We start from the raw sequence: 13,407 nt of genomic DNA on the forward strand, positions 1-13,407 counted from the left end.
AGATTTTATTATGACGTCAACCTTTTTTAGATAACTAATGATGAAAAATGAGTTTCATGGACACACAGAAAGAGTTAAACCAAACATGAGGAATCAAAGGTAAATAAACAAGAATAAAAACAGAAATGGCAAGAAAAGGAAAAAAGAAAAAGCCTAGTTAAAAAGAAAGGGATCTTTTCCATGGGATCATTTCTGTGCGATAGACAGCGAAAACAGGTAAAAGGGAAAAGAAATAAACAAAAAACAAAAAATAACAAACAAACAACAAACATTAAACATTAAACATTAAACATTAAACAATAGAAAAGCAAAGACAAATTTACACAGCCTCAACTCAATCGTATTTCCCAGTAGAAAGGTAGAACACCCAAAACAATGACAACACCAGAGTGACATAAATAGCAAAGAGAGGAAACAGTAAACAGAGTAGAATCCGTCTGAGAGAATTGAAGCTTTGAAACGAAAGACAAACGAATTTAGAAAAGAAATAAAATAAAAGAAGAAAAAAGAAAAAAAGGATTCAGCAAACGGAATGGAATTTGTAAAGGAGACTTATTGTATCGAAACAAATGGTACCCACTATCTTGGCACATCAAAAAAAAAAAAAAAAAGAAATATATATATATATAAAATCAAAATAAACTGAAATAAATGAATATTGAATAAAAGTTGCAAAATAAAAATACAAAAACAAGTATCAACCAGGGTTCGAAACTCGTAAACCCAGCCAACAATGGATGATGGCGACTGAGCACCTTTTCCTTTGTTATGTGATCTCGACGTCACCTTATACAGCAAATTGAATGAAAGGAAATAAGGAAATAAACCTTTTTCGATGATCCAGCCGAAAATCTGAAAGTTGATGATGGCTTCGCATGCATTTTGTGTAACATCAGCTTGATCGTCCTGGCAATGAATGCTCTGAACAATTTCGCTATTTGGTGTGTTTCTTTGTTTACTAAACTACGCGGCGAATCATTGCTCCAAAACAGATCCCCATCTTTTTTTTTTTTAATAAAAAAACCACCTTGAAACTCAATCTAGTCAATTCTTCCATCCTTGCCATTGTTTATTTACGCATCCTTAGAATCTTCGAGTTACCCCCACCCGTTCTTTCCGAAGCTTGGTGCCTTTCTCTTTAACCCCCATATGTATTTTTCCCCACCGAAGAAAAAGCAAGTTGACACAGGTCATGCCGGAAGCCCCCTGACCCGGCTGTCTTGGGGATAGACTAGTAGCTAACCTTTGTCGGTCGGATTTTCCCTTTCTCGGCTACCAGTGTACGATCTGACACACTCTCCTTGGACCTTTATTGCTTCCTGTGTCTCTTTTTCAGCGCTTGATTGTACCTTTTTGGTCAGCTACGATTTTTGGATTTGCGCCGCTGCAGTCAAAGAAAACCTGTGAGCCAAGTTCGTTTTGATTTGTATCAATCATGAAGGCTCTAAAGATCGTTCTATTCTTTCATAGCAAACAAATGAAAGTTGGAACAACATAATCACGTCCTGTCATCCTTGTTTTCTCTCTACGTCGAAGCCTCTCTCATCTGCTTTTGTTTATTATGGCGACAAATTTTTACTCGTTATTCTTCTATTGCTCAGGTCGAGCTTACTACTCCTTACATTGTTGCTGCATTCTGCGAAATCTGCTCATATCAGGCTTCTCTGATTGGCTACTTTTATTTTCCATCTTCACCCTGAATGGCCTGTTTTTCCACAAACTATTTTCAGCAATCGATCTTTGGGTTGTAAACCCTAACCCTGTATTGTTTTATCCACCTATAAAATCCTCGAATGGCTAAGCTTGTACCGTTTCTACCATAACCGCCAACCAGACAGCCCCTTTGCCAGACGCTAGGTCTCGCTCCGCTGTAGTTTCCCGAGTGACTTGCAGGGTTGATTTCGCTAAATGCTTTAAGCACGCCCGTACTTTTTCGCTCTACTTTGTTATTTCTTTCCTCCTAAGGGAACCTATTTCTGTGTCACTTCTTGTTTGTTCCTTTCCCATCTTGGATTTGTTGATTCCCACTGCTCGTATCCTGACTCTTTCGCTTCACTTTGTTTTTGTATAAATTAGTGGTTGCATTCGTTTTGACTCTTGGATTGTTCAACATACCTGTCCTTGTTTACATTCTCTGTTGTCGGTTTTATTTCTTCATCTCTGTTATTTTTCACTTTCTTTCGATATAGACCTGTCTCTTAATTTCTTCCAACATTATGTCTTCCGATGATGCTGATATCATTATCGTAGGTGCTGGTGTCACTGGTTGTGCTTTGGGTGCTGCTTTGGGTCGACAAGGTCGAAAGGTCCTCGTCCTTGAACGTGACATGTCGGAGCCCGACCGAATCGTCGGTGAATTGCTTCAACCCGGCGGTATAGAAGCGCTTGAAAAGATTGGAATTGACGACTGTATTAACGGTATTGATGGTCAATTCACCTCGGGTTATCAAATCTTCCACAATGGTATTAATGTACCTGTTCCTTATCCCGAAAAGGCAGATGGCTCTGACTACTTCGGTATCGGTTTCCATTATGGTCGATTTGTCATGAATTTGCGTAAGGCTCTTATGAGTACTCCAAACGTTACTGTTGTCGAAGCCACAGTGAACGAGCTCATTCGTGATGACTCGGGTGATGTGATTCGTGGTGTCGCTGCCACAAGAAAAGCAGACTCTTCCCTTATTCAATACAAATCTGCATTGACTCTTGTTTGTGATGGTTGCTTTTCAAGATTCCGCAAAAGCTTTATCGACCATCCCATTCAGATTACTGATCATTTTCTTGGTCTTATCCTCACGAACCCCGATTTCCCCGTCCCTGGTCGTGGTCATGTCATTCTTAGCGATATCGCTCCAATGGTCATATATCCCATTTCCTCCAATGAAGCTCGTATCCTAATAAACTACCCTGGGAAAAATCTTCCTTCTAGTGATCTCCTTAAGCAGTACGTTTTGGAGAAGTGTGTTCCAAGGATGCCCGAGCCCCTTCGTCCTTCTCTCAAGGCTGCTGTCCATAATGATCGACTTCGCTCTATGCCCAATCAGTTCTTGCCTCCTTCGGTCAATCGCACCAAGGGGTTGATTCTCGTTGGTGACTCTAATAATATGCGTCATCCATTAACAGGTGGTGGTATGACTGTCTGCTTCCACGATGCTCATTTACTTTCTCGTTTCATTGCTCCTAATATTGTCCCAGATCTTTACGATTATGATAATGTAATTTCGCAAACTAATAAGCTCCATTGGAAGCGTAAAGGTTATAGCTTCGTTATTAACGTTCTTTCTGTCGCCCTCTATAAAGTATTCACCCCAAAAAACCGTTATATGAAGGCTTTAGAAGACGGTTGTATCGATTACTTTATTCGTGGTGGGGGTTGCGTTGAAGGCCCTATTCGTTTGCTTGGAGGTCTAGATCATAGTCCTTCTCATTTGCTTCTCCATTTCTATGCTGTTTGCGCCTATAGTATTTATCAATACATTTTCGGCGGTGGTCCCGCTACGCTTATGCCTATTCGAGCTTTGGAGTCTGTACTTATTTTCTTGCAAGCCTCACTAGTTATTATCCCCTACATCCTTAGTGAAATGTCATCTTAGACTTGATTTAATCGGTTCCCGTTCACCCTTTGGTTACTCCTTTTTGCATTTATCCGAATATTATTTTAATAATTAACGTGCTTTCTATAATAAATTGTTTCCTGGACATAAAAATCATTTCTTTTATGCTTTCAAAATTACTTCTAATTGTCTCCACCTGCTTCAGTAAGACATACGCTCAATTATTAAACTTAAACATTTCGGAGGCTTCATTTTCATGACATTGGGTAGCTATAGGCGCAATTAAATCACGTTGAAGATAAGTTTCCTAAATGGTATAAAGAACTAAATTGATTTAATAACCCTCATAAATAACTCATTTAAATATCTATAAAATAACCGCTTATAATCCCTCAAAGTTTTCGTTTTCATAAGCAATCCTCTTTTTCGGAGATTCTTCTTCATTTCCAACGTTTTCCAAATTAAAATCAGATTTCCTTTTAGAATTTTGGGGGCGGTTTAAGCTATCCTCTGAAGTATTATTAGATTCAGTATTAAGCATAGCCGATTCCAAGAAATAGCGATCTTCAAGAATAGATTGACGGCTATTATCTGGCGAATCATTCGAGAAGTTTGGAATGCCCAACTTGTTCTCCGTACAGCCTGTATCGTCGGAAGACTTAGAATTATCATTTTTCGGGTTAGAAGATTTTTCAGGTGACGGTGTTTCCCCATTTCCCTTTTTAGTCAAATTTTCAATGTCTAAATCAGTAGGATCATGGGCGCTTACACTCTTAAAGCTTTCGGAACCGGAACTTAAACTATCTATCAGTTGAAGTATTTCAGAAAATGTACTGAAATCTGATAAAGATTCCATTTGGGTCCGGTAGTGTTTATTCAAATGATCAAGTACTTTTTCTGAACCATCAGAGCGTATATATTCAAAGAACTCTAGAGTTGCAGAATTAAGTAGATCCGTCTCATCCCTTACCTTAACCATTAGCTCCAAAATTTTACCAAAGATATCATGCTCCAACATTATAGAAGACATATCACCTTGACGAGCTGCTAAACATGAACGGAAAAACCGAAGACCACTCAAGACAACATATTTTTTACTGCTTTTAAGCAAAAAGGCAATTTTAGAAGCTATCACTTTATAAGTGTCTAGTTGACGGGTCCATTGTTCATGGATTTTAAAAAAGTAGCTAAACAGTTCACATAAATGCACATATAAATCCAGCTTAGATTCATCAACGTCCTCTGGCTTTGTTAGTTTTAAAAGTGGGTCAGCTAAAAATGTAAATGAATTATCGTAGAAATTATCAATGAAATTAAGGCCAACAATACTGTCAGCTTTACTTCGAGTTGTTCCATCAGCATTTCGATAAGGGTTACTGAATGCATAATTCCCGGGAAGACTTAGCAAAATTCGAAATGCTTCTGTAATTTGAGCAAGAACTCCTGGGTTTGCTTCTCTGTGTAGTATTTTTATCAAATTAGACAACAAAGAATGTTGTGAGATACGTGCCGAAGAAGACGAGGATGAATCATCCTTACGATCTTGATCAAATTTCTGCCATATAATCGCAGGGTCTTGATCAATAATTGAGACTAATATATCAGATCCAGCATTTCGTACATTATTTTTCGGACTTGACATTGCATATTCCAAAGCCTGAAGTAGATTATACTTCACAAAAGTTACGAATAAAGCCGAGCAAGACTGGAATTGTAAGCTCTTTGCGATATTACAGACCTGCTGTATAAAGAAAATTCCTTCTTGCTTCTTTTCATCATCACTGGCATCATTTGTATAAATACTGAATAATTCAAGCAAAAAGCACTTATTAGTTTGGAGGTATTGGATTATATCTGCTTGATTGAAGAAAATAAAGGAATTCAAAACGGAAAAGGAAGGCTCGTCGACAATCCTGGATATTATGACATCTCTTAAATACTGAAGTTTAAAAGTCTGATGGATCTTGGCGAGGATACGGGGATCTCGAATAGGGACTACTTGTTTAAATTTAGAGGTATCAGTCAAATACTCACGATGGTTCGCCTTTATATTAGGGAATTCAGGATCGTCTATTTGTTAGTTTTTTTTTTAAAAAAAAAAAAAGAAGCACCAAATATATCAACTTACATTCCAGAATTCCTGCAATGGTCATTAATTTCTCATCATTAGAAACAAGTGATTCGAGTAATGGGGCGTCATTTAATTGAACTAAAGCAAAAGAGGTTAGAAATTAGAAGACAAAGATTTTAGCTTATGCTTACCAAAGCATTTAATTATAGAGCATAATCGATGTAAATCATCTGTATTCTCCAGGTCTTCGCATAATGGGAAGAGTTCGATTAGCCTTGCCACATAATCTTCGTTCGACAAATAGCGTACAAGATGATCTCGAGTGTGTACTGAATGCATATAGCCAAAAACAACCTCTTCGATTTCCGGAAGATTTGACAGTTCAGGCGAGGGTAAACTAACAGATTGAAAGTACCTTTCATGTGCAGTACCATCATCTGTTAAAATGTCATCATTAGAAATATTTCCTGTTACTGAACAAATAGCCTTCTGAACATTCGTGAGGAACATCCACATATCGATACAACCTATAGACTCTTGAAAACTAAGAGCAAGATCAGTACCATTTAGTTCTTGCCATACTATCAAAGTTTCTTCTTGACGGGTGTATATATCTTCTGCGACAATCTGTGTCTTCAAAAGAACACTTTCGTTATCGGATTCCGAATATACAATGAAATATGCAAGTGAATCTTCTATTAATCCATTACAATAGCCAGTTCCACAATCTGACCAGTTGTCATTCTCCATTTCATAAACTTTGACACGACGAGGAATAGGCGGAATTTCAACATGTTGTAATGCAGAGGTAATGGCGCCTTCCAACTCGTCTTCAGTCATATTTTCAGAACAATCTTTACCAAGTTCTCCATTCCCTTTTGTGAGACCCATGCTAAGTCTACAACTTCAACAGAAAAACCAATCTCTTTACCTACGGCATACACTGCCTGTTATCCATGTGGTATGTTCAAGGTATTGCATATGTGGTGGTGAGTTTTATTTTACATAGCAGAACGCAGCACCTTACTTTAAGCTCAACGAAAGTTAACACTTTTTTTAAAGCCATGTTAGGAACGTTAGTACAATCGGCCAAATAAAGCCATAAAGATGCGCTTGCAGCAACAAAGCATTAGTACCCTAGTCTCAAGGAATAGAAGAAACTTGGTAAATTCTAGTACCTGTTTATTTTTTTTAAAAATTATTGGCTTAGCAACGACCGCGTTAAACTTGTTTACAAATAAAAGCTGCGACCAAAAAGCAGTTACATGTTACTTTTACCAAATTCCCCGACTTTGTCGTGTCTGAAGAGATTGGTCGGAATTCTTTAACGGGCCTGGGATAGAAAAATATATCAATTAATAAAATTGTTTTCTTTAATAAAGGCTGCTGTTCTTTTTCAGGATAAATGCTCTTTATGACGCGGTATATTTGAGGAACACAAGCTTTTGAACGAGATGAGGAGCAATTGCCAAGAACATATACTCTAGATGACCAAAGGTAAAGATGGAAGCTGAAAGCAAGGAAGGTAATAAACATAGTAGCCTTTTATTGAAGCTTGAAAACGTTAAAGATAGACTCGTTTATGCAGGCTTGCTAGGAGAATCATTTTTGCAAGAGAAAGCAGCCGTAGAAAGTGAAATTAAACAAGCTCAAAATGCTATGAAAGAGAATTGTACAAATCACGATCATGAAAAAGTGAATGAAATACGAACTCAATTACAAGACCTTGAGAATAGCTTAATAGATGAAGAGTCAAAGCTAGTGCAATTACTCAACTCGAAGTCTTATAGTATATCCTCTTCAAAGTCAAACAACGATAAATTGATTCAAAACGCGTTTCCCTACGATCAACCTACACGTGCTGAAACATATACACAATATGCCACCACTGTCGGGCAAAATCTCCTCCAGCAGCTAAAAACCCTTCACTTTCGTTTTAAGGAAAAAGATGCCGACTCGCAGAAGATTTTGAAAGAGAAGGAAGATTTAAAGTCTCAATTGGATTCTTTAAATGATGAGTTTAAGGCCTATGCAATAGAAAAGTCAAGTATGAGGGCAGAATATCAAGTTTTAGAACAGAGGTCGCAAATCTTAAGCGAGAAACTCGCTAATTCGGATTCTCTTATGAAGATGTATATGGACGAAAAAGAAAAGCTTGCTGCAGAACTTTCTAGTCTCCGCTTATCTTTCGGTCAATTACAGTGCTTGTTAAGCAAGACTGAAGATATACAAAAATACCATGAAGCAGAAACAATCAAGAAAGATGCTCCAGAAGTTTTTCTCGAAAGTAATCCGAACTTCCAAAACACTCACAACGATACAAAGAGCTGTCCGTCGCCAACAAGTGCTTCTTATTACTCCTCTACCTCTTCTTCACTGATTTCATCTGAGAGTTCTGTTGTATCGGATGGAGTTGCAAAATCTAACGATATCCAAGAAGATACAGCAACCCAGAAACGAATTGATAACGAAGGCAATAAGGCACTCAGTAAGGTAATGGATCAATTCAAATTGCCTGAAAAGGGATCTTTACTTAATCTGGGTCTTAGAAACCTCGAAGAATTATCGGTAAAATTAAGAAACTCAAGTGCCCAGGGAGACGAATGTGTTCATTTTCTGTTGACAACACGCCAATTACAACAAGCTGTTGAAAATAATTGGAGTATTAAGCAGATCCCAGGTCTGTCAATCTCCCATAATCTACGTTTTAATATTGATGAGACAGGTAATGTTGAAATTTCCAAACAGAATGAACAGGCTAAGAAGGTTGGCGTACCCCCTCAGCAATCCAAAGCTTTATTTGAGCGTACAGTGAAGAGACCTTCCACGGACGTTAATACAATGAACGAATTAAATCATAAACCTTCCGTCAAACCTTTAGTCCCTTTACTAATAATTAGTGAAAATGATCAGAAAAATAGGATAACGGCTGAGACCCACACTGATGTCCGACTTAATTACCCCGAGACTCCCATGAGTCCTAAAATGGAACATCTTTTGACTAACATTGAAAAATCTCAAACTCGAGAGGAAGTGGATAACGAAACTATTGAAACAATTAAAAGTCCTGTATCGTTTCGTTTCGGAGATTTTGATATGGAGTCGAATAGGGGCAGTAGAGTCAATGAGGTTTCTGCTGAAGCTCAGAAACCTACAATCGGATTCAACCGTTCGGCTGAGGACAACGGAGTAGAGTTAGCTAGCACAAAAAGTACTGCTTCCTTACTGCTACACGACACTGAAACGTATAAAAATGACTATGCTTTAAAGAGAAGATCTTCTAGCTTTTCAAATCGTTATCCGATCACTCGCCGAAATTTAACGTTATACGAATCCCATGTACCCAAACCTGAACCTCAGAACTTTCGTCTAAATGCTTCTGTCCCTCGAAGATCTTTGACTGAGATTAAAGGCAAAAGCATTCAAGGCTCAATTAAGTCCGGAAGAACGGCCTATCTTAAAACAAAGCCTTATAAAGAATATGACTGGGAACAATGGAACAAGGTGGTGTCTAATACTAATGCTCAACGCCTTCCTCGGTCTAGAAGTCTTATTTTACCTCGTCGAAGATTTAGTTTTACTCAGTCTATACCTGAAGTCACAAGGAATTATGAAGAGATCCCGTATTCTCCGATAAGTTTTGAAGATACTAATCAAACTAGACGAAAGAATTCTGGTATGCCTTCGTGGTTTCTGAAATCTTCCCCAGCTCCTTCAATGTTTTCTCTTTCAGAAAAAGGGGAAACTCCTTCTGTTTTACCTGCCAAATATGAAGCTTTTCAAAAAGTGGAAAGCTATCAAACGAAGAATAAACAAGCTACAGCAAAAAATGGATCTCAAATTCCAGGAAAGATGGGTACGGTATCCGTAGTTCCTTTGCATAAAGGAGCTAAAGAGCAAAAGAAGTCTCTAGGCTTCTTACAAGGTATGAGTGAAGAATTGGCACATGTCATGATTGGGGATTACATTTTCAAATATAAACGCAACAAGGTTGCAAGATTCTTCACGAAGCCAATGCATCTACGATATGCATGGATTCATCCCTACCAGGAAAGATTGTACTGGTCTAAAAGCCACCCTTTCATTGGAATAAATAGAAGAACTGAGGTGAAATCAGTTAAAATTATTGGATTTGATATTGTCACTGAGAGCTATTTAGAGAACCCCGACGTTGTATATAATCAGAGTATTATTGTACTAACGGATGAGAAACCCATGAAAATAGCTGCTCGGTCCGGATCGATCCATGAAGTCTGGCTTAAAGCATTTAAAGACCTGAAATTTCGTAAAATTGCTGCAAAGCCAGAATTCCTTCGTGAGCAACCTGATTTCTCTCATTCTGATAAGCCCAGTAACCCCAGCAAGTAGACGTCCAATGAGACTAGCACTAAATGTGGATAAAACGGCTATAATTTTTTAAACTATGAATCCTTTGCTAAATACAAGTAACTGAAATTAATTTGCTGGTGCAAAAGCAAACGAAACGGCAAATATATGTTGACTGTGTTATTGATGATTTTGAATACTTGATGATGAAGATTAATGAACTGGCTATTTAAACATTGTTGCTATGTTTTAACTAATGTATGAGATGATTTCAATATATACTTATTCAATCCATTGAAAAGCTGAACCTTTGGTTGCTGATTTTTGATAGAAAGAAACAGGCAGTCGTTGTTGGAGTTTTTGACCGAGTTTTTTTGACTTGAATCTTATAAGTTTAGCACTCATTGTCTACTTGTACAGTTTGCACTTCAAGTGCATCAGATCATGAGCAATAACTTTTCAGATGACATTCGAAGTTTGTGATTCAGGTGAATGTCATATAAGGCTCTGTATATAAGTCATTTTAATTATCCTTCCTTCTGACAGACATCTAATTGAGAACAAAGAGTTACATTGATTAATTGTTTTCACTTACAGTAAATCATTAGTAAAAATAAACATTCAGTCATAAAACCAAAACACCACATTCTTCTAAATTGAGAAGTAAAAAATATTGCTGCCTATCTTAAAACGTTACATAAGAATTGCTCTCCATTTATTTTATTTATTTATTTATTTATCTACAGTAAACGTTTACATTCTTCTCGAAATACTGTTTAACATTATCCATATTCTACTATGACTAATAGATCCGTGAACTTCTGATTGCTATAATAGTAACAGAGAATTCACGTCATTTCAGACTTACAGTCGATTTGGCGTCTAAAGAGTTTGAATTTTCCCAAGTTCACATTACTCCCAATTTTGTTATAGGACTCGTATTATAGCACTGCAGGTAATAAAGTGTATGTAAATATATCCTTACGGTGTTATTGCCTGGTTACGAAAGTTTTGATGAACGAGGTGACTAATGGCAAAATAATAGACATTCAGTAATTTAATCGAGAGACTCCTTCTTTTATAAATCCTAACTGCTTTTGTCAATTTTGGTATAACAGGTATGATTTTCATTATAGGAAAGGACAAATTCTTAACGATTGAGATCAGTAGTTTTTCTGGAAGATCAAAACGATTTTGAGGTTGATTGGAGTTTTTTGATCTCATATATTTCTATAAAGTAGCTGTTGGGGAAAATGACAGTATTCACAGTTTTTGGTGGCCATGGTAAAGTATCCTTACTTTTTACAAAAATTGCTTCTGAAGCAGGACACGTGGTGTACAGCGTTGTTCGTGACTATACGCAAAATGAGGACATTGAAAAAGTAAACGGTCGAACCAAAGTCTGTTCTTTGGAAAAAGCATCTCCGTTAGAGATTGCCGACTTATTGAAAGAAACACGGCCTGATACGGTTATATTCGCAGCTGGTTCTGGAGGAAAAGGCGGAGTTGAAAGAACCAAAGCTGTGGATTACGAAGGAGCTGTAAAAGTATTTGATGCTATGAAGATTGCAAAAATCCGACGGTTAATTATGTTATCGGCTATCGACAATCGCGACATGACACAACCTCCACCGACCCATTATACGGCAGCTGATATTGATTTGAGCCAAAAGATCCACAAGTCTATTGGTGCATATTACTATTATAAATTTCTTGCAGATCAGGAATTGGTGCGTCGATCCAATGACATTGACTGGACCATCGTACGTCCCTCTGGGCTAACGGACGAAGACAGCGATGGTAAGATTGCTATTGGTAAAATCTCGATTAATTGTATGATTTCAAGAGAAACTGTTGCTCGAGCTATTCTTTTGTTTGCAATGGATCCACAATCCAATCATCTTATTGCTGATATTACTGATGGTGAAGTTCCAATTCATACAGCTATATCTGGGTTTATTGTCAAAGGAGAATCATCCTATACCTACTCTGTCTAATAATGAAAAATCCGATCTTCCATGCGTAGACGAATTTCATCATTTTCTTTGTTAATGAGTTTTGATGTAAATACTGTTATGAACAATAATTGAAATCCATAAATGCAGACCCGTGTACTAAGATCCTTAGAAAATAAGATCTACCTAAAAAAATTAAAATAAAAATAAAAATTAAAACCCCTTTTTTAAATTTGTATTCTCGAACCAATGTCTCTACCACTTGTATAAACCATTGTACATGGTGTTCAAAAACACGCTGGTGCTCGTATATTGGCTGTTTGTCTTTAATACCAATCCTCTTACTTACTCTTCTCTTATTATGCGGTAATAATTTATTTTTTACGTTTATTTTTTGATGACACACATATTCGTTTCATAAGGCTAAAGTTGTACCTTGGATCTTCAAACTAGTTATTGTTGGTTTTCTCTTGATGAAAATCCAAGCTCACAGAATTAATACAATGGCGTTCATTCGTAGGTACTGGGTAGCCCTCCCCTTTAAAAACATGACCCAAATGACCGCCGCAGTTTGCGCATACAACCTCAGTGCGTTGCATTCCAAAAGAATCGTCCTCTATTCTTTTTACTTTTCCGGGTAAACTATCGTAAAAGGCAGGCCATCCGCAGTGACTCTCAAATTTCGTATCAGCTTTGTACAACAACTCTTTGCAAGCTGCACATACGAATACACCTTTTTCGGGAAACTCATTTGTAAATTTCCCAGCACCCGGTGGCTCCGTGCCTTTTTTTCGAAGCACACGATACTGTTCCGGATCAAGTTCTTTGCGCCATTCTTCATCTGATTTTTTCAATGGGTACTTCATATTTGGTGGTTGTTTTTGCATGAAATAAGTTTGAAAGCAACGAAATTGAAAAGCAGGGATACCCTTGAGGAAAATCCGTCTCATAAAAGCCAGCTTTCGAGAAAATTCACTGTATATGAATAAAGATGTATGAGGTTCTAGAGCAACCTCTAAAGAAGTGATTGTAAGTCGAACGATTCAATCAATAGGAAAGAATTTTGAATTCAGAAATGATATTTTTTTAGAGTGGACGAATGATAAAGGAAAGTCTTGTATCCTTTTAATAATTTATTCCTTCATATAGAGTCACTCATAAAGTTGAGGAATTTCCTTACTTAGCAGGTGATGACGAAAGGTAGGTAGGTGGCCAGTAAAAGAAAGTAAAAAACAATTCTTGCTACTCGTTCACAAGAATCGTGCACCACTAATATGATCTTTTTTTAAATCATTCTTTAGTTTTTTCGTGTTTCGGACCACGTCCTCGAAGGACCTTTCTAACTTCTGTTTTCTGTTTTCTTTCGTTTACATTACGAAAGTTGGCTTCACGTAATACGAATAAGTATGCATACAGACGTATTCATAGAATATTAATCGAGAGATCGATTATAATGAAATCCTTTCTTAAGTTTCCTATTCTTTATGAAAAGGAATAAAGA

The 13,407-nt window shown here is 37.2% G+C and overlaps 5 protein-coding genes across 5 annotated transcripts; 3 read left to right on the top strand and 2 right to left on the bottom strand.

Moving 5' to 3' along the window:
• Nucleotides 1-73: 73 nt before the first annotated feature.
• On the top strand, nucleotides 74-4,776 carry SPOG_04174 (squalene monooxygenase Erg1). The gene has a single exon (XM_013166435.1). It carries the CDS (start codon nucleotides 2,217-2,219, stop codon nucleotides 3,591-3,593), a length of 1,377 nt encoding a protein of 458 aa, XP_013021889.1. The 5' UTR covers nucleotides 74-2,216; the 3' UTR covers nucleotides 3,594-4,776.
• Nucleotides 3,772-6,635, bottom strand: SPOG_04175 (DNA damage response protein). The gene is made up of 3 exons (XM_013166436.1): nucleotides 5,817-6,635; nucleotides 5,683-5,763; nucleotides 3,772-5,624 (listed from the first exon to the last, which is right to left on the bottom strand). The coding sequence occupies exons 1-3, from the start codon at nucleotides 6,514-6,516 to the stop codon at nucleotides 3,937-3,939; spliced, it is 2,469 nt and encodes an 822-aa protein (XP_013021890.1). The 5' UTR covers nucleotides 6,517-6,635; the 3' UTR covers nucleotides 3,772-3,936.
• A 432-nt stretch (nucleotides 6,636-7,067) lies between these two features.
• On the top strand, nucleotides 7,068-10,440 carry SPOG_04176 (cortical anchoring factor for dynein Mcp5/Num1). The gene has a single exon (XM_013166437.1). It carries the CDS (start codon nucleotides 7,129-7,131, stop codon nucleotides 9,991-9,993), a length of 2,865 nt encoding a protein of 954 aa, XP_013021891.1. The 5' UTR covers nucleotides 7,068-7,128; the 3' UTR covers nucleotides 9,994-10,440.
• A 301-nt stretch (nucleotides 10,441-10,741) lies between these two features.
• SPOG_04177 (uncharacterized protein) lies at nucleotides 10,742-12,142 on the top strand. Its single transcript, XM_013166438.1, has 3 exons — nucleotides 10,742-10,916; nucleotides 10,997-11,069; nucleotides 11,119-12,142. Exon 3 carries the CDS (start codon nucleotides 11,205-11,207, stop codon nucleotides 11,946-11,948), a length of 744 nt encoding a protein of 247 aa, XP_013021892.1. The 5' UTR covers nucleotides 10,742-10,916; nucleotides 10,997-11,069; nucleotides 11,119-11,204; the 3' UTR covers nucleotides 11,949-12,142.
• On the bottom strand, nucleotides 12,058-13,138 carry SPOG_04178 (methionine sulfoxide). Its single transcript, XM_013166439.1, has one exon. It carries the CDS (start codon nucleotides 12,854-12,856, stop codon nucleotides 12,356-12,358), a length of 501 nt encoding a protein of 166 aa, XP_013021893.1. The 5' UTR covers nucleotides 12,857-13,138; the 3' UTR covers nucleotides 12,058-12,355.
• Nucleotides 13,139-13,407: the final 269 nt, after the last annotated feature.

The sequence above is a fragment of the Schizosaccharomyces cryophilus genome (genome assembly GCF_000004155.1).
Source record: "Schizosaccharomyces cryophilus OY26 unplaced genomic scaffold supercont4.1, whole genome shotgun sequence".
In the NCBI taxonomy this organism is placed as follows: Eukaryota; Fungi; Ascomycota; class Schizosaccharomycetes; order Schizosaccharomycetales; family Schizosaccharomycetaceae; genus Schizosaccharomyces; species Schizosaccharomyces cryophilus.